At 51.1% G+C, this 25717-nt stretch overlaps 1 protein-coding gene across 5 annotated transcripts; it reads right to left on the reverse strand.

Moving 5' to 3' along the window:
• On the reverse strand, positions 1–25414 carry BLTP3A (bridge-like lipid transfer protein family member 3A). 5 transcript variants are annotated; one of them, XM_085561168.1, is made up of 22 exons: positions 25387–25414; positions 25187–25291; positions 13943–14105; positions 13141–13179; positions 12579–12670; positions 12197–12386; positions 11890–12030; positions 11171–11341; positions 10456–10633; positions 10041–10127; positions 9743–9907; positions 9167–9309; positions 8310–8451; positions 7680–7873; positions 5904–7444; positions 5486–5682; positions 4861–5012; positions 4629–4776; positions 3153–3424; positions 2724–2832; positions 2226–2341; positions 1–1816 (listed from the first exon to the last, which is right to left on the reverse strand). In XM_085561168.1, exons 2-22 carry the CDS (start codon positions 25228–25230, stop codon positions 1697–1699), a joined length of 4404 nt encoding a protein of 1467 aa, XP_085417294.1. In that variant the 5' UTR covers positions 25231–25291; positions 25387–25414; the 3' UTR covers positions 1–1696. The 5 variants fall into 5 exon arrangements, with proteins under 5 accessions (XP_085417294.1, XP_085417292.1, XP_085417295.1 ...); XM_085561166.1 differs by having other exon boundaries at positions 1–1822; XM_085561169.1 differs by lacking the exon at positions 25387–25414 and adding an exon at positions 16834–16961 and having other exon boundaries at positions 1–1822; positions 25187–25307.
• Positions 25415–25717: the final 303 nt, after the last annotated feature.

Here is a 25717-nt window from a genome sequence, read left to right on the forward strand (position 1 = left end):
GGAGGTTAATGAGTTTAATTCTGCTCGTGGTTCATAGAACCAATAAACCCATCAGTGGAAACAAACTGCAGCAAAGTTGCAATACTGCCTAAAATTCAAATTCAAGTTCAGACTTGCACATTGCCCCTGTCCCCTTCCAGGGGCCCTGGGAGCTGCTCCTGACCCTGTGAGAGGTGCTGAGACCACGTGCTCTCCCATGGCACCTGTGGGCTCTCACTGGAACAGAGGAAGAATCCTTAAATAAGAGGCTCCACAAAGTAAACTTTGATATTTACAATCTGTGGGGACCCAGGAGGTTTTGTCCTCCCACACGTGTGGGTTTTGGGTTACACTCCTTTTTACTGGGTCTTCAAAGCAAAGGAAATGCTTGAATTCTTCAACAAAACCCATTGACTGAAGTAGCTGGAGCAAGGAATTTGCTGTAAACAACCTGGCCCCAGCTCTGCTCAGCCTGCACACGTGGGAGGAGCTGTGGGACCCTGCAGCGTGGGCAAACCCTTGGCATACCCTTCCCATACTTACACAAAATGTCATGAAAATTTGAAAAAGCAGAAGAGAGAAACCTCCCATTTCCAAGCAATTAATGAAGAAAAAGCAGGAATACCGTGGCATTCCACCTCAGGCAAGCAGTTCTCAGAGCTCTTGCTCCCCACAGGCAGAGAGAGCAGCACAAAGGTTTGGTGAAACAAAATCCAGCTTCTGCTCTGGGCAGTTTCCAGCAGTGCTCACAGGGAGCTGCTCCACACTGGGGTGTTCCAGTGTTTTCCTTTTGGCATCAGGGCTAGCACGTGCAGCCCCTCAGCCCTGCTGAAAGGTTCCAGCCAGTGCTGAAAACTCCACAGCTCCTTCCTCAGCAGCCACGGCTGCTCCTCCTCCTCCCCACCGGGGAACTCGGGCACACAAAGTTCTGAGGAAAAGGTGCATCCAAAAAACACCCAGGTCATCTCCTTCTGAGACTGAACCAACTTCCCTCACCCCATTCTTTGATAGTAAACTTAAAGTTTAAACGGTGCCTTGTAAGGAATTAATTCCTGCCCCAATACATTGTGGGATTAAGTGGGAATGAACTGGACTAAGTCTCATACAGTACAACCATCTCTACACAAGGAATTACTAGTGGGAAAGGGAATCTGAAGGAATTTCTGTACTGTCTTGACCCTGTTCTTGTGGGAATAGTGAGCTGTGTGCCCTCGCTCCCCAGTGGGAGTCCCATCCCTGTTTGCAGTGACAGCAGCCCTGCTCTCCCAGCAGAGCCCTGACCTTTCTGCCACCCCATCCTATCACTGCCCAGCTGCTGAAGTGACCACCCTGCTCCTGCCGTGGCCCCTGGTGAGCACAGCTGGGCAAGAACACAACAAGGAAAGGTGAAAGAAGCAGAAACCCTAGCATGGAGCATCTCCAGATGTCAGCACAAAAGCTGGAAGCTGAAAGCCACCCACAGATGAGGGGACATGAGGTGTCCCCCCTGCACCTGAGCTGGTGTTTGTGGGCTGACCATGCCCTGGCTCAGTGCAGCACTCCCAGGCCAGAGCAGAGCAAACTCCTCCTCATTCCTCCCGTTAGTCTCAGCCAGGCCCCTCCCTCCCTCTGCCCAGTCTCTGCAGTCACAGCTGGTTTCAGTCCTGGAGTTGGACCTGTTTGGCAGTGAAATGACCAAACCTGCCCTGCTGGTGCTGGTCCCCTGTCCCCAGCAGTGTCAGAGCTGGAACAGGGGGTCGTACTTCCTGATCTCCTGCAGAAGGCGAGCCTTGTCCATGTTGGCTTCTGCCAGGGCCAGTTTCATGGTCTGGAGCTCCCTCTGCAACTCTGGCACTTGCTTGAGCTACAAGAGACAAGCAGAGAAAAAGACAGGAGTCTTCAAGGTACACAGTGAGCTGCTCCAAGGAAAACCAAAGCAGGAACTTTTGGGATGAATTACACAGTGAGACACAACCACACTGACAGAACTTCTCTTTTTGGGAACCTCTTGATCCCTGTTTTTCTAACAAGGAACTGGACACAGGGATGGAGCCAATCAGAAAACAATCCCCAAGCAGATTCTGAAAGGGAACAAGTGAGTTCATGCTGGGCAAGGTGCCCTCACTCCTCAAAACACTTATGGGAGGAGGCACAGGCTGCTCCTTGGGGCACTCCCTTCCTGCAGCTCACCACACCTGCCCAGGACTGCAAACACAGGAAGGCAAAAGAGAATTTCCAGCTCTGTTGTCCAGGCAGCAGTGACTCACCTGCAGCCCACGTGCTCCTGCTGCTGGGGCTGGTGAGACACCCTCTGATGGGGCCTTCTGCTCCTCAGGGACTGCCACAGGTTTTTCCTGTTTCACCGAGTCCTTCCCCTGGGAAGCTGGAAAGCAACAGAACCCACTCAGGTGTGGACATTCACACAACAGGGCTCTCAGAACAAAAAAATAACTTTAATTAATTTCTTTCCTTTTTTGTCCCCCACCTGCCCTCTTGTTACACAGGGAAATAAAATTCTCTTTCCCCTTTTCAAATGGGGGAACTAAAAGGTAATAATGGATCCTGTCTGTGCATGCTTAAGGAAACACCAGACACAAATTCTCACAGCAGGGAATAGAGGCAGGGACTGCTCCCACAGCAGGAAACACACACAGGGACTGCTCCCACCTCAGAGCCCATCCTTCCCAGCAGCAACCATCACATCCCAGTCTCTCCCAGCACAGCCTGGGGGTGCAGAGGGACAATAAAACCAGGATGTCACTCACCTGTGAGATAGAAGACACCGTCATCCCTGCGCCTCACCACGACGTGATCCATTGCCAAGGTGATGGGGACAGGGCCAGGGGAGGTGGGATACACTGGGGGGCTGTCATCCTGGAGGAACATGAAGCAGAGAAGGGATAAGCAGCCGTGACAGCTCTTGAAAGAACTTCCCTTGCATGCAGCCTCCTCAGGAGCAGCGTTCCTGACCAGCAGCACTGCCAGACTTGGGGGTGAGCCCACCCTAGGGAAAGGCCTGGCTTTATGTACAGGAACACACTTCCTTTGTGTCCCTTATTCATCCCTAGGGCAGCTTTTAGAAGCAAAACCAAACAGCCTCAGGAGAAGCTCTACAGAGGCCCCCAGCATTCCCACAGCATCCCTTCCCAAGTGCAATCCTGCACGCGAGCTCTGCCCTGGGGGAAATCTCTCACCTTCAACGTGATTTTGGCATCCACCACCTCTATCTCCATGGGGATGACCTCTGGGATGATTTCATCCTCCAGGAAGGGGGCCAGGCTGGTGAGGCAGGAGGTGCAGAGCTGGGTGCAGCGGCTGTGCAGCAGCACCTGCAGGAAGCCGTTGCGCTCGGCCAGCGGCGAGTGAGCGGCGGCGCTGGGGCCGGACTCCAGGCGCAGGCACACCTCGGGATGGGGCTGCCCGGCCTCGGGGCTCGCAGCCCTCTCCACGCCTGGCTCTCCTAGAGCTGGGGCAGAGAGATCTCGCTGCACAACGGGGCCAGTGATTGGTTATCAGATCAGAATGGGCACCATGGAAAGCCCGTTTCTGTCCAAAAGCAGCCAAGTGACCTCGGTCTGACATTATCCCTCACTTCAGAGAAATCCCAATTTCCAAGGAGTAAAGGCCCACATCACTGACCTGGCACTGGAGCTGCACCCTTTGGGGTCCCAGGCACATCCCTCTCTCACACACTTTAAAACTGGTCCCTGCTTTGCATGTGCAGGACCTGGCCCAGTGCCCCACTCGTTCTCCAGAGCTGCCCCAACTCTGCCCCCCCAGAACTGTCCCAGCTGCCCTCCAGAGTGTCCCAACTCTGCCTCCACAGCTGACCCACTGCCCTGGATCACTCTCCAGAGCTGACCAGCTTTTCCTCATCCCTTTGCTCCATTGTGGCCACTGGCAGGACTGGGAAAGGCAGGATTAACAGCCTGGGAACTGCTCACACTTCCACTTCAGGTTTGGAGCTGCTTTTGGTTTTGTTTGGGGTTACATTTTTTGGGTGTTTGAGGGATAGTTGATTGTTTTAAGGTTTGGCTTGGTTTTTTTTTTTTTTTTAATTCAAATTTAGGGGAAGTACTGTAGACCCAAAAACATTTTTCTCAGGTCAGGAATAACTTCATGGTTTCCCTAGACAATTCTATTCACTCTTTTAATTGATTTCATGCATCCTCAGCAATTTAAAAAATCACAATCAATGATTACTATGCACCACAGAGCCTGACCGTGTAGGCACTTGGAAAACATCTTTCAAATGCCAGATCTGAACCCTCATACATGAGTTGTGCTCAATCCTAACCACCACAGAACCTGACCGTGTAGGCACTTGGAAAACATCTTTCAAATGCCAGATCTGAACCCTCATACATGAGTTGTGCTCAATCCTAACCACCACAGAACCTGACCGTGTAGGCACTTGGAAAACATCTTTCAAATGCCAGATCTGAACCCTCATACATGAGTTGTGCTCAATCCTAACCACCACAGAACCTGACCGTGTAGGCACTTGGAAAACATCTTTCAAATGCCAGATCTGAACCCTCATACATGAGTTGTGCTCAATCCTAACCACCCCAAACACTGAGGCCCCAGTTAATGGAATATTCCCTGAGGGAGGGCTGGTATAAAAGCCAGTTCTAACAATGCAGCTGGGTCCCAGAGCAGCATCTTACCCACGTAGCCACGCAGGAACTGCCACATGCCAACGTTGTTCAGCTGCTCTGGAACCACGTTCATTACTTGTAAAGCCACAGACAGATCATCTCCTTGTACCTCTATTGCACAGTTCACATCATTCATCTTCAGCACGAGGACAGACACCTGAAACAGCCACCAAGAGCTCATTGGTTACAGCAAACATTTCCAGAGCCCCTCAGGGAGAGAATCCCAGTGCCAGGCACTGACCAGCTGCAGACTGGGGTCTTCACTCTGGGACGTGGAGCTGTTCACCTCAGGGGACACTGCACCCTCGTCTTCTGCCACCAGGCTGCTTCTGCTGCCCGTGTCATTGTGGGCATGGGGAAGCTGCCCTGAAGGAAGAGGGTCCAGGCTGGGTTCTGAAATGGAAGTAACAACAACTCAATTCCATTTCTTCTTCTGGAAGTCCTGACATCAGCATCTGCCTGAATCTCTGGCCTCTCTGGAAATACCATCCTCTGGAGATCCATCTCTCTCCAGCTTCTCAGATGAGCTTAAGCAACACAGGGTTGAAGTGAAAGATGTCCATAGTACCCAGTATCCAACCAGCCCTTCCTAAATGCTCTGTACCAACCACCAGCACGTCACAGCCCCTACAGCCCTCAGGACACCACTGGGATGTGCAGGGTCACCACACACTGATTTACCCTCCTCACTTCAAAGAAAAGGCAGCTACAAAAGTAGACAGAGCCACTGTGAGGCAGCTCCTTAAGACCTTCAAAAACAAGGAGCAGCAAAAGTGATTCCATAGGAACACAGGATGAGCTGCCTGTGGCACAAAGCATCACCCCTGAGAGATGAGGGTGAGGAGAGAAAAAGCCAAGGGCTTTACCAGAGTCTGTGAGCATCACGAAGCCATCACTGCCATCACTGTCCACAGACAGCCCATCCTCAGGGCCACTCCCATCCACAGATGTGGTGTCAAAGGAATGCTGGGATGAGGTCCTCTTCATGGAGAAGAAACGCATCCGGCTGCTGCCCGCCCCGCCCGGGGTCACTGCTCCCTCCTCTGCTTTGGGCACAGAATCCCTACAGAAAACCCAACAAAATCCAGTGGTAAAGGCAGGCAGCTGAGCCTGCAGATTAACTGAGTGTTGGGCTGGTCTCTGACCACTTGCAAGTCAGACTTCAGCATCCCGGGAACAGCCCCAAGAGATGAACACTTAACCCATCTCCAATCCAGATACAATGGACAGAAAGGAAGCAGCTCTGCCTCCCCCTCCTGCAGATCAGGAGCCTGGGCTGCTCACCTGGCCGGGGGCAGGGACAACATCCTCTGCATGGTGGAGGTCATCTTGTCCCTACTCAGGCTCAGGGCGTCCTTGGTGAGGGACATGGCCTCCTTGGTGAGGTCCATGGTGGCGTGCAGAGCTTCCTTGGTGGCATCCTTGGTGATGTGCAGGGCACTGGAGAGCTCCACCTCGATGTTCCGCAGCGGGATGAGCTCTGCCTGGCCATTGAGGGCGACGCCTCCTCTGCCCGAGGGCTGCGTGTCCGAGGCTGGGCTGGAAGGGAGAGCAGGAGGGCTCTGAGGGTGGCTGCTGGTCTCTGCTGGTCTTTCTGCAACCAGGGCTTCCACAGCTTCGTGTGCTTCCTCTATCAAGCCTTTCTCCTCTGTACCCTTACCGCGGGGAGCTGCAGTCAGGGCTCCATCACTCGCGGACCTCGGGAGCCTCTCCAGCTGGACACTGGCACCAGTGTCCTGGATCCCACTGTCCTCTGGGAGCTCTGAGGTGCTGCCTAAGCCCTTCTCCGAACTGCTCTCTGATTTCAGCTCCTTCTCTTCAGCTGCCAGCCCCTCCTTGCTGTCTGAGGGTGAGAGCTCGGACTCGATCAGGCTGGTTGTGTCCGAGTCCGGGGACCTGGGTTCCACCACAGACCCTGGAGCAGGGGCCATGAGCAGGGCCACCTCAGCACTGTGGAACATAACTCCCACACAAACAGACATGGGATCTAAAGGAGACCCAGTCATTTCCTGGGTATCTTGAGCCAGCTGCTCCTGTAGTGTTTGCAGAACTTCCTTCATCCTGAGCAGCACCAAGTACTGGTAGTGGTTGAGTCGAACTTTGACATGGACAGAGGAGGACACGAGCACGTGGATATCAGCAGAGGCTTCCAGCTCTTTACTGTCTACTCCATCATCAACTTCAGAGTCAGATTCTCCCAAGACATCCATTGTGTCTGGAGCCTTATAAATATTCTTCAGATCCTGGTCAGTCTTCGATCTTTGACAAACACCGTGTTCTCTGGAGAGGTTCTCGTTCTTGGAGTGGTTGCTAAAGCTGGCAGAAGGCTTGATTTTCACCTCAGAGGTGGCCAGTTCCTGTCGTTTAGATATCTGAGCTTGCCCCCACCTCTTGGGCAGGCAGGCCCATATGGAAAGGGGAAAAGGGTCAATAAAACTAAGGGCTCTGCCCTTGGAGCTTTCGGCCCCCTCAAAGCCCAGGGAGAGCTCACTGAAATTCACGGACCACAGATCCTCAGAGGCAGAGGTTTTGTGAGGCAGCTGGGGAAAGCCTGGGTGCCTCTGTGGCCTGTCATCCACCTGGTAGGCGTGGCGCAGGAACAGGGTGTGCAGGAGCCCGAATCTGTCCCGCGCCCGGGGGAACTCGGCGTAGCTGGAGTGGAAGAACTCCGACCCCGCGAATTTACGGAAGAGGCTCTGCAGGTCCTGGCAGCTGCAGGAGGGAGCGTGGCGGGTGTTGGTGGCTGTCACCTCTGACATGCAAACACACAGGGCCCGTGGCCGGTCCCGGTGATCCATGACTTTCTTATCCACGGGGATGCTGAGCTGCAGGGGGAAGAAAGGTGAGAAAGGAATAGCAGAGGTTTATTCTGGATGAGAACTCCAGCATCAGCTTTACTGCCCACAGACCAAACAAAACCAACACAAGTAGCAGACAGAGCAAAATCAGAGGAAGGCAGCAGGTTTGTCTCCTCGTTGTGCACTCCAGCCATGTGCTGGTCTCATGTTCCTTTCACAGAGAGAACACTGAAGACTGGGAAAGGAAGGAAAAGAAAGGTACCTTCAGCCTGAAGCCATCCAGCCGCACATCCACGTGCTCATCCCGCCTGCCTGAGTCCTCCAGCTTGTAGATGGCTTTGAACTGCTCCAGGCTGCGACACAAATCCAGGCAGAAGAGGTTTATCCAGAGCACACTTGGTGTGTCCAAGGTGAGCATCAGGCCGTTCAGCTGCATGTACAGGTTTGGGCATGGAACTAGAAGGAAACAGATTAATGACAGCAGGAGAGGCCCCTCGGGTGCTCTGCAGCTCAGTGCAGAAGCTGCACTGACAGCACCAATGCAGCGTGAAAGACATCTCGGAAGGGAAGCAGCTGTGGTGCACCCCCAGGAATGAGGTGGCCCATGGGGACAGTACCCAGAGCACCCATGGCCCTGCTCCAGGGCTCTCAGTAATGCTGAACCCCAGAAATTGGGCAAACAGCATCTGTGCTTCCTTCCTGCAAGCACAGCTCTCCTTCCACAACACAAACTCCATCCCACCTTCCCACAGGCAAAAAAAAAAAAAAAAAAAAAATTAGGAAACATCAGAAAACTAAACAATGGACAGAGAATATCTAACAGGGTTAACACATCTAGACCATTGACTCTTTAAGAAACTTGTGAAAGAAGGTGCTAACCTTGATGTATTACCTGGAAAGTTCTGATTGTCTGGGAAGTAATATTCTGTGAATTCAATATGGATTGCAGAGACCTGGTCAGGGAGTTTGAAGATTTTTCTACTACAGGAAAGCAAGGTGGAGGGTTTCTTACTTTGCTGCCCAGCTGTAGAGACCTGAAAACAGAACAAAATGCAGTGGTGCAGAACTCAAGACTTGGCAAACCCAAGTGCCCCAGTGACCCCACAGTTGCCTGTATTCAATCTGCCTCATTTACACATCAAACATACACTGCTCTCAAGCAAAAACATAATTTTCTTCTACCTGCTGATATTGCCAACTCCCCTCCTTTGAGGGAATTTAGTTCTTTGTGTCTCCTGTCACTGCTAGTAAGAGCTGTGACAAGCAGAATTAGGTGACATGAGCAAAGAGAACAGAAATCTGTTACAGCTGTCTGCATGATCAGCAGCACTTTGGCAAGTCCATCACAGTATCTGCTGCCGCAGAGAGCAAAACCAGCTCTTGGATGGATACAGGGTACATGGATACAGGGCCTGAACCAGGGCAGAAACCCTGAGGTGAGACTTACACCTCCTCTGTCAAAAATCCATGTCCTCACTGACTTCTTAAAGGCATGAAATGTTTTACACTGGGCCTGCCTAATGCTTGGTGCAAGCTTAGATAGGAACAGAGGGCAGACACCCATGGTTATACAGTTCCCCTCTGGGGTTTAAAATTTTACAGACAACATCATAACAACATTTAAGTTCTCTGGGCAGCGTTTCAGCTGTCATAGGACTTGCATGATTCTTTTAATCATAATATATTGAATCATAGAATTTCCTTTTTAGAAGTGCCACTGCCACCTGCAGACAGTGCTGAGGTGCCTACCTGGTGCACATCCAGGTCATCCACCCGCACCACCACGCAGCTGGAGCGCAGCCGGTGCCAGGGCGGGTGCCGCAGCCGCGGGAGGCTTGTGGGGGGAGCCCGGCCCTTCTCTGGGGGGCTCTTCTGGGGGCTCTGGGGAGGCTCTGTGGGGACAGACAGGGTTTTAGTCACAATCAGTACCAACACCTCTGTGCTTACTAAGAACTAACAGCATTAGAAATGGATGAACACAGCTGGGCAGGAGAAACACTCAGGACTTTTGAAGGAAGAACACTGTGAAAGGTGAGTCTGTTCTGTTCTGTGGCAAGAGAACACATTCCTAAGCCAGGTCTTAAGTATGTAATTTCATCCTTGTATCTTACGGAGAAACCCAACAATAATCCACTGCAGCCTGTCCATCCTTGCTGCAGTGCTCTCCCAGCCACTTGCCTTTGCCATTATATTTATGATTTTTACGGTGCATTCCTGCACCAACAAATCAACCTGCTCAGCAGGGGACAGGCAACTAAAGGTTTTGCTGGATGAAGCAAAATTGGTGCCACCTCCTGCTTCACTGGTTTTATCAAATACCTTTACCTGGTTTCCTTTTGAAAGGAGAAAGTGGAGTCCTGGCAAACACAGGGTCTGTTTCTTCATAAAGCTTCTCCATCTTGCTTTGAAATTCACTGACCAACTTCTTCGCCCACTGTCCTCGAGTCTCCATTGCTTCACTGTACCTCACCCAATGCTTGCAGGCATCTCCTGCAGAAAAGCAAACATGCTGGCTTTAAAAATGTGGTTTCTCTCTTCTAGTCCAGCCTGCAATCATAGAAGAGTTCTTCAAACTCATTTTTTATCCCCCCCTCCTAAGTTTGTGAGTCCACAGGCTCCCTACCTGCCCTGTGGAAAGGATAATAATCAAAAGCCATCCTCCTGAAGGTCAGCTGGATGGCTCCACCCAGCATCCCATGCTTCAGAGCACCTGTGAGGAACAGAGCAGAGGAAACCATCGTCAGCTCTGCAACCCGAGCCCTGATCCAGAAGAATTCAGAACCACATTGCTCTGATTGCCCCCGCTGATTAACTGACACCACAGTCAGGATTAGGATACCATCTTTAGGAATCTGCACCAAAATCTTGTCCTGAGCAAGGAGAAGGACACCTGAATCAATGGTTTATATGCTAAGAATCAGACCTGGAAACTCAAATCCCAAAGTGCAAAACCCCAGTGCTTTCCAACCCTCTTCCAGCCAGAAAATGGCTGCCTCAGCTGTTGTTTTTCCCTCTGCTGCTGTTTCCTTGCTCCTGACCTGACTCCCGGGCGTGGCTATCATCACAGATGTGCAGGTCCAGGCGGGAGATGAGCAGGTGGTAGGAGGATTCCTTCATGTCATGCTTGTCGAAGTACTGCCCGATGCTGCTGGCGTTGGGGCTGGCTCCAAAGGGCTGAGCCCAGGACTGCTGGGCACTGGGAGCAGGGGGAGTGATCTGTGGGAGAGGGGCAAGCTCAGTGAGAACTCAGAGAAAGGGAAAACACAGAGGTTACAATGCAATTAACCAACTCATGCAAATCTGTCAGCTTCTAAGGCATTGGTTTATAGGATTGAATTTGGGCTCCCAGGATCTGGATCCTCTCCTGTGCTCCCATGAGCAAAACCTTTTGTCTGTGGCTCTGCCAGCTGCATGCACTTCTCTGGGAAGATGTTTTAAGATTCCTGGGCAAAAAGAGCCACAGTATTTCCCATCCCTCCTGTGCAACCTCACTGCACTACGTGTGCATCCCTGCCTCCCTGGAGTTTCCAACTCCAGCAGAAATATTCCTCTTCCCTCATCCTTGACTTGGAAAATGTATTTTACTGGCAATGAATCCCACTCATTTGGTCACCTTGTTACCCTACAGCAGACCACAGTCCACACAACACTGACCTGAGTTCCCACCAAGGAAAATGCTGTGAATATGGGCCAGATGCCACACAAACAGAAACTGCCCTTTTCCTTGGCAGACCAACATCCAAACTCACTCACCTGTACAGACTCTGGTGCCAAGCTTTTCCTCTGCTGAGCAGATTTCTCCATGGCTTCACTCAGAGACTCAGCATATTTCATCATTGCTTTCAGCTGAGAGTCTGTCAGCACCCAGAGCAGGTCATCCAGCAGAAACATCAGCTTGGAGGCCACCACATTGCAATCTTTGGTCTGAAACAGCAAGGAAGGAGTTAGGGACTTCAAAAACTGCCTCCACAGACATAGAGTCTTAGTAAAACAGAGGCAGAAAGAAGGGAGGCTGCTGTGAAACTCCTCTGAGAGATGTTAGCTGGTGCATATCCACAGCACCTCCTCTCAGATGGACAGCAGTCAAAGCCACCTCTTCTTTAGGAGGCAAATTGCTCAAATTACTCATTCTTTAATTATTTTATTTTTTTTTATCATCACATTTCCACTGACAGCTAAAAATCAGGCTGCCAGGCTTTCAGCTCCCAGTAAGGAGATGACAGCTCTCCTTTGGGTGTTTGAACTGATTGAAAAATTCACTCCATCCATGAGATCTCCCCCGAGAAAGAAACTGCTTTGACATTTGGTAAGAACACAGCTGTCTCTGACAGAAAACATGGAGAGATACATCAGTTTGGGCTCAACATTTCTGAAGGGAGAGAAGGGCTGTTGAGGACGGTGGGAAGAAATATGCATCATCTCTGCACCAGGCAGTGATACCACATCCTGCAAAGCACAGAGGAAACTCTCACCCTTCTCTTGAGAGAGATCTGGATCCTCCCCTGGTTGGTGATGAGTCTCAGAGGAGTGGTGATAGGATCCTGATCCCCATTTTCTGTGGCATCTGCCTCTATCCGCAGGGTCTGCCAGGTGAGCTCCTTGAATGTCAGAACCTGCCCAGAAGGAGAAAACCAGAAAAATGCTGAGATTTTCACAACTTCAAGGATTAAAAAAAAAAAAAAAAAAACCACAAAACACTCAGAAGACATGAAATGGAACAAGGAGAAATCATTCATCACACTTTTCTTCTGTGATCCCAGTAGAAAACCAAGGCCTCACCTCTCCCCTCTGTGGGTCGGTGATGCGGGTGAGGCGCAGGTCACTCTGCTGCCAGTTGGGGTTGACACTGTAGCCCTGGAGCTGCCACAGCTCAAAAGAAGCATGAAAGGCCTTGGAGTGAATCTTGATGGTGATGGAATTGACAACAATAAACATCCCCTCCACAACCTTCTCAGCAAAGCCATATTCACTGCAAAGAGAAGATCCCCCCCATGTCACGACAAGAGGGCTGGCAGAGGTAAGGCTCACACAGAGAGGTTTATAAACAACACCAAAGGCACTTAAACCCCAGAGCAGGGAGGCCAGTGGTGAGTCAAGGAGAACAGCAGCCCCCACACCCCAGCAGGAGGGCAGGGAGAAGCTGCAGGGCTCAGGGTCTGACCTCTGTCCGGCAGCAAGAGCGATGGGGGACTGTCCATTGGGCGGCCGAGGCTCCTCACACGTCCTCATCTCCACCTCCACCTTGTCCAGGTACTGCAGGGACACAACGTGGGAGCCATGAACACCACACCAAGCCTCAAGCCCAGCCCACCAGCCCTGGGGTGGGATTCCAGGGCAGGGACAACCAACTCTGGAGTCTCAACGCTACAAGAGTCTCATGTGTTAAAGCTCTCACACCACCAGTGTCAGTGGGTAACCTGAAACCCCAGGAGTGTGAAAACAACCAAGAAAAAACAGGCAAAGGGTTGCCCTGGACTTCCCTGAGAGCCCATCTGGCTCCATCCTGCAGTGAAGTGAGGGACTCACAGCAGGGTGCTCGTGGCCCTATATGCTAAGGGCCTGAAGGATTCAAGTGCCAAGAAAATTTGAGCACTTGATGGTTTCCCTCTGCAGAATTTTTCTCAAGCAAAAAAGATTAAGAAGAGTGAGGAAGAAAAGGAAGCAAACAAGAAGGAAGGAAAAATGGACAAAGGAGGGAAAGAAGACAAGAGAGGCAACATTACCAGGCAGATTGGGTGTGTTTTCAGCTTTGTCCACTGGATCTGAAATAATAAAGTTGAGGTTATCAGAGTGATCTTTGCATTGGAAAGTTTCAGAAATAGCAGGAAACCTTCTCAGCCCAAACTTTGAGCCCCATTTCTCTGAGAAATGTCTGCAATGTTTGACTGTATCCAGGTCAAACAGAGACACAGACAAGGGAAAAGACATTCCAGACACCAGATCTACAAACCCAGCTGAGCTTTTGGATCTCATATATCATCAGGAGTAATAGATATTCTTCAGGTCAAATTCTGCTGTAGGAAATATTCTTGGCCTTTAAGAGTTTACAACTAACTGCTGCTGTTATTGGAAGTCACACAACTCTTTTGAAGACTGTGCACAAACCAAAAAGCTCCATTTTATTTTCATACAGCAATGTTCCCTCTGCAGTTCTTGTAGGAGGGGGAACAAATGTTTGTTACTAAACTGAGCAGATCTGACTCTAAAAACAGAGCACATCAGATGAGTAAGACAAGCTCATTTTCACTGTCACTTGGTAGAGTAGAATCATATTTCTTTTATAGAAAGTCTCTTTGATGTCCTTAAAACTTTTGAGTTCTTGTAATGCAACAGTGGTTAGAACCACGTGCAATTAAACAACCTGGCAGCTTTTAACAACTAAAAAATCACCTTTTTTTGCTCTTAAAAAGCAGAAGGAGGAAGAACTTGTTAGAGTTCAGTGTGCAAAGTGCAAGACCACGGACAATTTCAAGGATTCTGCCTGTAAATGGGTAACTTCACCCATCTGAGGTTGCCTCTGCTCACCCTGATGGAGGCCTTGTTGCAGTAGACCCGGGTGATGGCGAGCCAGGTGGGCAGCTCCAGCACATTCTGCAGCACCTCCTCATCCAGCTCCAGGTTGGTCAGCTGCCCCTGACCTTTCAACGTACTCAGGTTGATTTTGTCTGGAGAGAGATTCTTGGTAAACCTACAAGGGAAGAAAGAGAAAACTCACAAACAGCCCCCAGCAAAGCTGCTGAGACTCTGCAGGAGCATTTCAGAACTATTTTAATACCACAGTTTGTTTGCTGTTTTGTTAAACCCTTCTTGACATTTTTAAACCCAAGGCAAGTTGATCGCTACAAAAAAAAAAAAAACCACCAAACATTTCTACACTTTGACATTTGGAGGATATTTTTTTTTTGTTTTAAACTAAATTCAGGTTTGAGAAACTAAAAATTTCCTTCTAAAGGTCTGGATCTAGAAACCAGCAAAACTGCCCTAGGACAAAACCAAAGAAAACCAAAGCCTAACTTCAACAACTCAGCAGTTTTACTCCCCCCAGAATTGCTGTGTCAGCAGGGGAAGGTTTAATTCTCTAGATTCTTTTCACCCAGGAAAGCAAAAGACCATTAATGAATGACTTTTGTGGCTGTCTCTTTTTAACACCACCATTGCAGCTCTCTGGTCAGCAGGGCCAAACAGCACCTCTCCTCCCAGAGACTGCCCCAGCTCCCCCTTCTGTTTTCTCTTGCTTGAAATTCCTCCTTCCCAGGGCTGCCAGTGTTTCACCTCCCCTGTGTGCAGCCCTTCCCATCCCTCACGTGCCTGAGATTCCAGTGTCATGGATGAAACACTAGCAGCAGGACTGTGAAAAAGCCTCTGACTTCATCAAAACAAGACTGGCTCCTAAGGAACCAGCAGAGCCAGTTCAGAGGGCAGCAGATTTCATAGGCTGCACAAGTGTTAGCAACACTTCTCCAGATCAGAGAACCCCTCTGTAGCAGCATATCCCCTCCTGTCTCCACCAAACCTCTCTCCTGTGCAGGAGCTGCCCCCACAGGAGCAGGGGGATTCAAACTTGCAGAGTTCCTGCCAGACAACTTTCCCACCACTGAATGCAGGGCTGATTTCACATTCCTCCATGCCAACGCTAATTCTCATTCTGCACAGTGACCCAGAAGGCGGGCTGGAAAGAAAGCCCCTATTGCCAGCCTGAGCAGGAGCAGACTCCCAGTCACACTCTGCCCCTGCACCCACAGTGTGGGCACTGCTCTGGAGAGGCACGAGGGGCTCCTGCAACAGCCACAGCTCCAGGAGGAGAGGAGGAACCAGAGCCACACTGCCAGGATGCAGCTGCTGCAGCCGCTGTACGAGCTCGGGGCGTAGCACAAACCTGGGTGAGGCACCGGAGCAGCAGCTGAGCCATCAGCCCAGGGCTTTCAGGGGCAAAAGGGCCTTTCCAAAGCAAACATTTTGTTGGAAGAGAAAGTCTGACAGATGTGTTGGGATGTTGGTGTCAACCCTGTGCTGTTGATGTAGCAGTGCTGGAAGGGGAGAGCAGCACACACCTGTGAGTTTGCCCACTGCTGCTCTTCCCCTGCAGACAGCTCCTGTGCCCTGCTGTCCCCTCCCTGCCCTGAGCCCAAGGGACACGCTGACAGCTCACACCAAGTTTACACCACCTGCCAGGCTGCACATCCCCTTCAAACTCACCGCTCCCTTTAACCGTGTTCTTGTTTGAACATGCCCAAGGAGGTGGCTGAGGTTAACCTGGCTTCTCAGCACCAGCACCAAGAAACTGAAAATTGCAGGCTGTGTTCCAACAGCTGCTCCACTGGCAGGGGGCACTGAGAATCTGTATGATTTGGGCCTGGAGTCCTGCTGTAAGCACCCACAAACCCAGACACGGCTGAAAATTACAGCAAACACCTGCAGAGGCAACCCAGGAGCACCCTTGTGTTGTGTCAGAGAACCAGCTCTGCTGAAAGCTGATGTCACCGTGTCTGCCTGGGATTGGATGCCAAGAATAAACCAAACACAATATGGACAGGTAGGTAATACCCAGCACTTAAGCTCAAAAGCTGGCGTGGGCAGTGATCAGCCCCCACTGGCTGAGCTTTCTCACACCTGCACTGAAGGATCATCCTTGGGCTGGGAGCCTCATCCCAGGATAAGAGAGCTCAGAGGAGAAGCTGCTTTCAGCTGCTAATGCAGAGGAAAAGTACAAGTGTTGCCTATAATTCTACACTGTCAAGTCTCTAAACGGGGGGGAATGATACTTAAGCTTTTTATATATTTTTCATGTATTTGTAGCTTTGTAGATTGCTAATGCTAATGGCTGTAGCTCCAGTAGTTTTTCTATCCTTTTCCCCTAGATTTTAGAACAATAAGCTGACCTTCTAAACACATTCCTGAAATATTGTTTAGTCTCATTCCAAGGAGGGGACCTACAATAAGGCAGAATAAGTGGGGTAGAGAAGCCCTTGGACCAATTCCCAGGGGCTGACCCAGGGGTAGGTTACTGGGGCAACTGAATCTCCTATAGGATGTACCTGTTAGATATCCTAATTAATTAACATTATAAAATTGCAGAAATTCAATTCTGGGTGCTCTCAGAACCACCAGGACACCTGGAAGCTTCCAAATAAAGGTTTGCTTTTTACTTTAGTATTCTAATACAAGGGTTTGTTGTTTTGGTTTTTTTTTTCTTTTGTTTATAGGCAACACAAGCACATGTCTGAACCAGGGCATCACTTTCCTTTAGTGTGTAGGTGTATCAAAAATACCAGCACACTGTGGAAAAACTAAAGCTGTGAAACAGGACACAGTCTAAGAGTGAGGTATGAAACTTGATCCAGCCAAACCAAGCAACTCTTTATCACCATCTCCAGGGAAAGGCTGCAGAGATCCTGCTGAGCAGGCACCAAACCCACCTCCAGTGCTACCAGGCTCCATTAAAGAATCCTTTCATGAGGCATTCCATGCTCCAAAATGTGTCATTCCATCCCCAAAGCAGAGTTTAGAGACCCCACCCATGATGGGACAACAGAAGCTGGAGGTTCTGGAAAAAAATACATCTCAAATGGAAACAGATTATTTTAAACCAGTGCCCAAATTTCTCAGGGTATGTTGCCATTGTCAAACCTTGCTTTCAGCTACTGCCCTGTACAAGAATCCCAGACCTTCCACAGGAATAATCTCCACACTTGAGGCACTTCACCACCCACAGGTCACACAGGGCTCACAGGAGGCCTCAGGTGAGAGTTCCTGAGAACACAGAGCTCCCAAGTGCCAGGTCTCTGCTGCTGCCTGAGAAGAACTGCTTTGGTCAGTGCCAGGGGAGGAAAAGCAGCGAGAGCAGAACGTGTCAGATGTTTGCTGGCAGCTTCTCTCCATTCACACTCACCCACAGCAACGTCCTTGGCAGCACGGGCTGCTGGCTTAGGGAAAACTGAATGAAAATGGTAAATGGTGGCTATTGGGAAAACTGACACCAGAGCATTTTTGCACCTTTTTTTTTTTTTCCCCAGCTCCATCAGAAGTCAAGCAGAGCTGAGCCAGTAAACTCACAGGGCAGCACTCCTTTTGAGCCTGCTGGGATTACTCTGACAAAAGTCAACCCTGAAAATCTATTTGCTCAATCATCAGCTTGACTATATATCAAAACATTGATGTCACTACTGAAAACAACTGCCCAATTCCTCAGCCTGCATATCCAGAGGCCACAAACTCACCAATTACAAGAGGAATTTGGGTAAATCTGACCTCTGGCCCAAAGCCAGGCTAGAATCATAAATAAGTTTATGTTCACATTTGTAGCTGTCTCGCCACACTGTCTCCAACTGAGCAAATGCATGGACAGATAATGTCAGAAGACATCTGAAATCATAAAACTTCTCCTCAGATCCCTGTCTCATCACCCTGATGACACATGGATCAGGAACCTTCTTCTCAAATACTCAGCTTCTGCCTCAGCCTCCTCCCTGCAGTCCTGCAGCCATCACTGGCTGTTGTACACAGCCACCACCCCCAGCTCCACACGAGCATTTCTATTAATACCTTTGTCACTATGGCTATTTTGTGGGAGAACTAATTAGCTGTACATCAATGACCTTGATTTTGCTTAATGACAAGCAAAATCTCTTGGCAGAAAGAAGTGCATGGCTTGTGACACCAGCCACAGCTGCAGGGAGCAGCTGGGAAGTCCCTCCAAGCACAGGTAAGGCAGCAAGGAGGAACTGATCAGCTCGGTATGAAACCAGCCCAGGAACCACTGGAGTTTTTGCCTCCACAAGGGTCACAGCAAGGGAATAGATGGGGATTTTTCTGCTTTGATTTGGAATACAAATATGTAATTTATTCAATTATGACAGGAATTGGACACAGGGGAAAAAAAAAACAACAACTGTATTCTGACCAACACGGATTTCCTCCTTCCCAAAAGTCTTTTCAAGTGTTGCCTGGTCTGGTTTCAGACACAGCATTTAGTGGGATTTCCATCTTTCTTGGGAATATCTTCTGCAATCCAATAATCTCTGTGATATGACATTTCACCTCAAATTAAAACCTCTCATCTCAGAAGCCATATATCATGTTTACTAGAACAAAAGGTTCACAACTGCTAAAAGGAAAGGTCAGTGACTTTCCAGATCAGGGCTGCTCTCAAGGAAGGCAGCAGCAGAAGCTTTAAGTGTAGCACACATGACTGAGGATGAACTTAAAAATAATTTTGGAGGAAATAAAACTGGGCAAGTGATCAAAACTTATGTAGAAAGGGAAAAAATAGCTGCCTCAAAGACGCACAGGGAGAACTAAAAGCTTTTTCAGGAAGAAAAGCCATTTTAGCAGGGACCACTCTGTCTGAGAGAGGGCACAGGGATGCTCTGCAGACTTGCACAGGAGGAAGAGAAACTCACTGAATTAGCAGAGGATGGGACTAATTATTGCAGCGTGAGATGGAGTTGGTATCACACCCTCTTAGCACAAAGCCATTTAGAGTTTAAGGGAATCCCATCAACACCAAACTGCACAATTGTTAAGAAGACAGAAAGCAGCACATTTACAATTATCTCATCACCTGTGCAGAGCTCTGTGTACCCCAGATATCCTGGGAGGTAGTAACTCCTTCCCAAGTAGACAATGGGCCAGAGAAATTCACCCTGCTTGGGGTACAGGGCAAACAGTTGCCACCTAACGAGGTGCCAGCCCATCCCATGCTCCTTATCAGGGTGGATTTAGGCACATCTGGTGTCCCTGTACACACATGCCACTGCTGGTGGCTTTCCATTATCAGCTTTCTGTTTTTCCAGGCTTCAACTGCATTGAATGAGAGGCTGGGCCTCTCAGCCACCTGAAGCCAAACACAAAACATCCTGATCAGTCATCTGCTGTCTTGGCTCTGTGTTACCTCCTGCAACACAGGGAGGCTAAGGGAAGGCTTAAGAATTCAATTCAGAGTTAAACTCGGAGGGAGAAAAATCAGCATTTCCAAGGAGATCAGACACAACCATGACACAGAGCAGAATTACAGCTCACTCCTCTCCGAAGGCTGCAGCCTCCCTTGGCACCAAGGACACTTTCTTGTCTCAACAAATATTTCTCTAGAGCATTCTGAACGCTCAGACACCTTGCTTCACACCCACCAGCACTTCACTGGGTGCTGGGAGCCCTGGAAAGCAAACCAGGAACTCAGCTGAGAGGAGAAGAGGCCGGGGCTCTGCCAGGGGCTGAACTCCACCTTCTCTTTGCTATTTCCAGCTCCTCGCCTGGACACGCAGTAAAGTTTAAATGCCAGCTGCCCCATGCTCTCAACAAATCCAGAATGCACTTGCCAGGGAATTTCCCAAATCTAGTCCTCAAGCAAATGACAGATGAAAGAAAACGAAAAAGAAACCTAATAAATACAAGCACTAGTCCAAAGCTCTGCTTCATCCTGCAATCATTTTCGTCTCCAGTGTGCAGAAACAAACAGGTTATTTCCTAATTCTGACTCAATGGAGCAGTTGCAGGGAAGCAAGGGCTCAGGGAGTCCAGGAGAAATAAGAAAGAAGAGACCCTTTCCATCAGTGAGGCTGAAGGATTCTGGAGAGGTTCCACAGGGTCAGTGCAGGGCCCTGCAAGACCAGAGCAGCAGTGAAGGAGCTCTGGCCACATTTTCCTCCTGAGCTATTCAAATGTAATTTACCTCTGCTGCAACAAGAGTCTGTTTAGCATTCCAGAAATGGCACACACGTGTCTGGAGCCAAGGAGAAGTGGTTGGAAACACTTTGCACCCAGCAGCTCCATAAAACTGATCGCTTGGTTCTCCCAGCAAAGTGCAGCACAGCCACCATGACTTTGCAAGGGAAAACTTCAGACTCTGTGAAGGGAAAATGCCAGGTCCTGTCTGGACCCACTCCTTTTCCCCACCCTGTCTTGAACAAAGAAGAGGCAGATGTGTGTTACTCTACCCATAATAGCTTGGGGTTCTGCCTTGCCATCAATAATTTCACTATATTAAAACTTTTAAGAGTGAAAGAAGCCATCAAGATGTACTGGGAAAACAAGACATTTCCAAATTCAAACATTGAGTAAAGGCTTTACATCCAGCCTTACATGCTTTGCCGGGCATAGCATGTAAGAACTTGGAGATAAGCTCATCACCAGGGGTTTGTTTGTCTGCTGGGACTTGGCAGAGCTCCTTCCTGATAAACTGCCTCATAAAGTCCTGCCACAAACTGCTTCATGCTCTGGATCCACCCTGGGCACCGGGACACCAAAGGAACCATCACCTAGATGAAGAGCACGAGCTGAACCACAGGAACAGGACGCTGTGCAGATGGAAAAGAAATGGTTTCTGTCAGCATTTAACAGCTGGCAGCTCTGTGGTTTCATGTACTTCCCATTGCTGCAACAGCTATTTTAGGTAAACGATCATCTTAGAGATCATCACAAAAATTTCCCTGATTGCCAAAGGAGGATATTCAAGCAGCTAAAGCCAGAATGGCAAAGCTGGTCAGAGGTTTTGCTGCCTAAATCACTTGAGATTCTGCAGCTTCCTCAGGCCATTCCCAGATGCAATTTCTTTGCTTTCCTCCTTACCCACCATGCTCGCTAAATTGCTTTCAGGTTATTTACAATCAAGGTCAGGAAACGGGGAGAAGCCTGGAGGGTTGGTAGTAAGAAAATCTCTCTTATTGGAGGTAGCTTTTCCTGACTCTGAGTGTGTCCCGCAGCCCTCACAAGCTGCATGTGCCACCCTGTGACTGCAGCAAGGGCACAGCTGCAGCACAGTGCTGGAGCACGCAGCGATGCTGCAAAACACTTCAGGGCAAGGGAGAGGCAAACAGAGCAGGAATTCAGGGCCTGTTCTCTTATAGCAGCACCCAGACTGCACCATTTGGGCAAGAAATCTAAGCTGAGGGGGGAAAGCTTTCTTTACACTCAGAGAATTCCCCACACTCCTGTGCTGGGCAAAGGCAGAGCTGCTGACATGGCCTGACTTGCCTGGTGCAAGCCACAGAGCCCATTCCAATGATTCCTGAACAGCACAGAACAAATCCCATTTTCTTGGGGGAAGAAATGCTCTATCTCATCTGCCCACCTGTTCTGAGGAGAGGCATGGGTCCTCTTGAGATAAGCACATCCAGTTTCTGGCATCCTGACCCCAGGGAGACTCTCACCCCCTGGCAGGATGACCACAGCTGTAAAGGCCTTTCTGTGCCCTGCCTCAGCCTGAGTGCAGGTCTCTGATGGTGGGGATGGACAGGGAGGAGTCACAGTCCTGAGCAAAGAGCCCCAGACAGTCCCAAGGCCAGCTGCAGAACCAGCAGGGATCACACACAGCGCAGTGCTGGGCCTGGGAGCCAGCTCTCAGCCCCTTGTGCTGGCACAGAAGCAGCACAACTGCGTGGAAGGGGTAATGCCAAAGGCATCTTCAGGGCTAGGAAGGGATTCTGAGATGTTCACATCCTAGCTAGGAAACAAGAGCCCCCAGGAGCCCACCCGCTCCCAGCTCAGCACACACTGCCACATCCACGTGTCCCTGCTGCCAAATGGGTCCAGAACAAACTACAGCTACACCACGAGCCTCTCTGTCTCTTCACTCACCCATCAGCTGCAAATGACAGAGGGCAAGAGTCAAGGCAAAAGGGATGCAAGGCCTAATCCCTGGAGTGGAGAGGCACTCCTCCATTCCTCCTCCACTCAGGTGCAGCACCGTCTATGAGGAGCTACACGGTGCTGTTCCTCCTGGCTGAGAACCTGACCTGCCCTGATAAGCACCTCAGCGTTGCACCCTGCACATGCTGCTCCCCAGCTCTGTTCTCCAACAGTATTTTAAATTTTATTTCCAAATCCTATCTCACTTACCTGAAAAAGTGGTTCCATCCTGTGCTGAGGGCAGTTTGCCAAATCCACAATCTACTATCCACTCATTTCTGTGCTGCACATCTGTTACACATCTGCCTGCACCGGCGACACGTGCTCGGCACTCCCCCCTGCAAACAGGCCTTGTTTTTCCACACAGGTTTTCCTCTCTGGTAACACCTCTGCTGTTGCTAACTCCTCTCTCATTTCTCCTCTGCTCCCTTTTCACCCTACTCTGAGAGGTTCCCAAAGTTACTCCTCAGCTGCAGTTCTCTGGGGTCCATTTGTGGTCATCTCCTCCTCCTGCTCCCAAACCCCAGTCCAGCTGCTCCTCTGCTGACACCAGCTTTTATTTCTCCCCAGCAGGACTGCACATTGCATTTCCTCTGCAAGCCATGTCTGGTGTGCCTGTTACTCCACAAGCTCACAAGCTTCAACACGTGTCCCAGATCGTCACAAAGCAGCTGTAACAGGCAGCAGGGGATAAACCTCTCCAAGGAAATGAAATAAAAGCCATTTTGGCAAGCATTCCCACTGCAGTGCTGAGAACTCAAATCCCAAAGTTGAGGCATTTGGGCTTGTAGATAAACAGGGCCTTTGTCACACCCTGAGAACACGGATCTGCTGTGGCTACGCCAACACTGGCTGAAACAAAAAAAGACAACAAGAAGAAGCTCCTTTCAAATAAGGCCAGGAAGAGGTAAAGGCAGCTCACTGATTTTATTTTAAAGCATTAGATGTGCTTCCATGGATAATTCCATGCTCAGAGCCAGCAGCTGATACTCAGGCAGCTCTTGGGGAGTCCCTGATGTCGGGCTCCAAACACTCCCCAGCACTGCAGCCCTGTGCCTGCCTGGAAGCAGCAAGAACTGAAACCACCTAATCTGTTTGCTTTTCCAAGCTAAATATAGGACAAAGGAGTGAAAGGCACAGATGGCGAAAGCTCCGCAAGTTTTTAGGTTCTCCTGCTCTAGGAATTTAAGCTTCTGAAGCACAACACAAGGCTGAGCCTTCTGAAATACCTTCACAAGTGGGTAAAGCCCAGCTGTACTGATCCCTGCCGTGACCACCACAGCCACCGGGTCACTCACGTTATGTGGGATCACAGGAACAGTCAGGTGAAACACCTCATTCACATATTTCCACACAGAAGAATGACAAAAACACACCCCCGTGCAAAAAGGACTCCGTGTGGAGACACAACAAAAAGAACAAGGAATTGTTTCATATGCAAATGTGAGCAGAATATAAAGGCAGATTAATGATTCAGTAGCAAAATTCTTCCAGGCAAACAAGCGTGGCTGAAAGAAAACCCAAAGGGAGGGTGAAGATGAGGTAGTCGGAGGAAACAAAACTGAAACAAAAAAAAAAAAAAAATATTTTTAATACATCATTAAATTGGGTTCAAATTGCATTTCTGCAAAGACCCACAGTCCTGTTTCAAGTGAGGGGCAGAATTCAGATCAATCACCCAAACAACAAAGTCCTAGCAGGAAAACAGGCAGAGATGCTGAATGTTTTGGGACTCCTTGTTCTCCTTGGAACCGCCCAAAGGATACACAGGTTAAGACTAAGAACTGGCCCACTCTGAGGGAAAAAAAGGGCCCTTTGGGTAAGAATATGCTGTAGCAGTGGTAAGGAGAGACCAATATACAAAATTAAATAAAAACACCAGGAAAACTGTATTTATGTAAAGAAATAGAATTGTCCATGAGAACAGCACCCACAGGAACAGCCCCCAGGATAACATCCAGCTCTGTTTTACTTTCTATCAAGAACTGCTCTCCGTGCTATAAAATACCTCAATGCCTCTGTACCAGGAGGCTGAATTTGCACTGACCACAACACACCTGTGTGAGGTGAATAGGACAGAAAGCTCGGAAGCTTGGGATGTCAGAAATCCATTTAAACCTGCACCCAGAGCAGCTCCAGCAGCAGCTCCATCACTCCTCCTTCGGGACAGTGCCGAGAGAGCCGGAGGAGCATGGAGCAATTGGTGACTCCAAGACAGACCCTGCACTGCCCACTCAGGCTGTGTGGGGATGGTCTGGGGCTCCAGACACCCCCAGGATCCACCTCAGAAGGCTGGGATTTGTGCATCACACCAGCACTGAGCCCACACAGGTCACTCCAGGCCCTTCCCTGTGCACCTGAGCGTGCCCAGCAGCAGGAGCAGCTCAGAAAGCACAGAGGACTGTGCAGTGCTGTAGCCTCACCTGCACCCTCACAGGCACGGCACCTTTCCGTTCACGCTCCTCTGATCCCGCAGCGATGCAGGGCGAGGTTCTGCCCGCAGCCATGGGACAACACAGAGCTCTTTTCTCGCCGTGAAGGGAAACTGAGGCACCGCTATGCGGGCCCGCCCCGAGCAGCCGCGGCCGCAGCTGCATCTCCCGGCGGAGCCTCACGCCGGAACACCCCGCTTCTCCCCAACGGCCCTGGCAGCGCCGGGGTGATCTCCACGGAAAACGACGGAGGACAACGCCAGCACCCCCCCGAGCCGGTGTCACCCCGGGGCTGCTCGTGCTCCGCTCCCGCCTCCCGAGCTGCCGCGGCCCGGGGCCGGCCCAGAGCCGGGCTCGGAGGGCTCCGACCGCGGGCAGCGGCGCTCCGGGCAGGCCGGGCCCGCGGCCCCCGGACACCGCAGTGCCCCCGGACACCCCCGGACACCCCCGGAGCCCCGGACACCCCCCGACCCCCGGACACCCCCGACCCCCGGACACCCCCAGAGCCCCGGACACCCCCGACCCTCGGACACCCCCGACCCTCGGACACCCCCGACCCTCGGACACCCGCTCCGGCCCGGCGGCCCCACAGCCCGAGCGGCCCCTCAGCCCCCAAACCGCCAGGCCCGGGCCCCCTGCAGCCCCCCGGGAGGAGGAGAAGGAGGATGAGAATGGGCAGGATGAGGAGAAGGAGGAAAAGGAGCGGGCGGCTCACCGGGAGAGGTGCTTCAGGATCTGCTTCTTGATGATGCCCGCCATGCCGGGCCGGCGGGTCAGGCCCGCGGGCGGCGGGACCCCATCGCGCACCGCCCGCTCCGCTCCGCCCCGGCCGGCCCCTGACCGCACCGCCCCGGCCTTATCCGCTCCGCCCCGGCCTTATCCGCACCGCCCCGGCCGGCCCCTGCCCGCACCGCCCCGGCCGGCTCCTGCCCGCACCGCCCCGGCCTTATCCGCACCGCCCCGGCCGGCCCCTGACCGCTCCGCCCCGGCCGGCCCCCGCTCCGGACCGCCCCTGCCCGCACCGCCCGTCCCTCTCCGCTCCGCCGCGGCCGGCCCCTTCCCGCACCGCCCCTTCCCGCACCGCACCGCCCCGGCCTTATCCGCACCGCCCCGGCCTTATCCGCACCGCCCCGGCCGGCTCCTGCCCGCACCGCCCCTTCCCGCACCGCCCCGGCCGTGCGCGGAGGGAGCGGCCACAGTGCCCCCCCGGACATCCACGGACCCGCTCCCCACCCGGAGCCCACTC

The sequence above is a fragment of the Lonchura striata genome, chromosome 26 (genome assembly GCF_050655825.1).
Source record: "Lonchura striata isolate lonStrDom1 chromosome 26, ASM5065582v1, whole genome shotgun sequence".
Taxonomy (NCBI): Eukaryota; Metazoa; Chordata; class Aves; order Passeriformes; family Estrildidae; genus Lonchura; species Lonchura striata.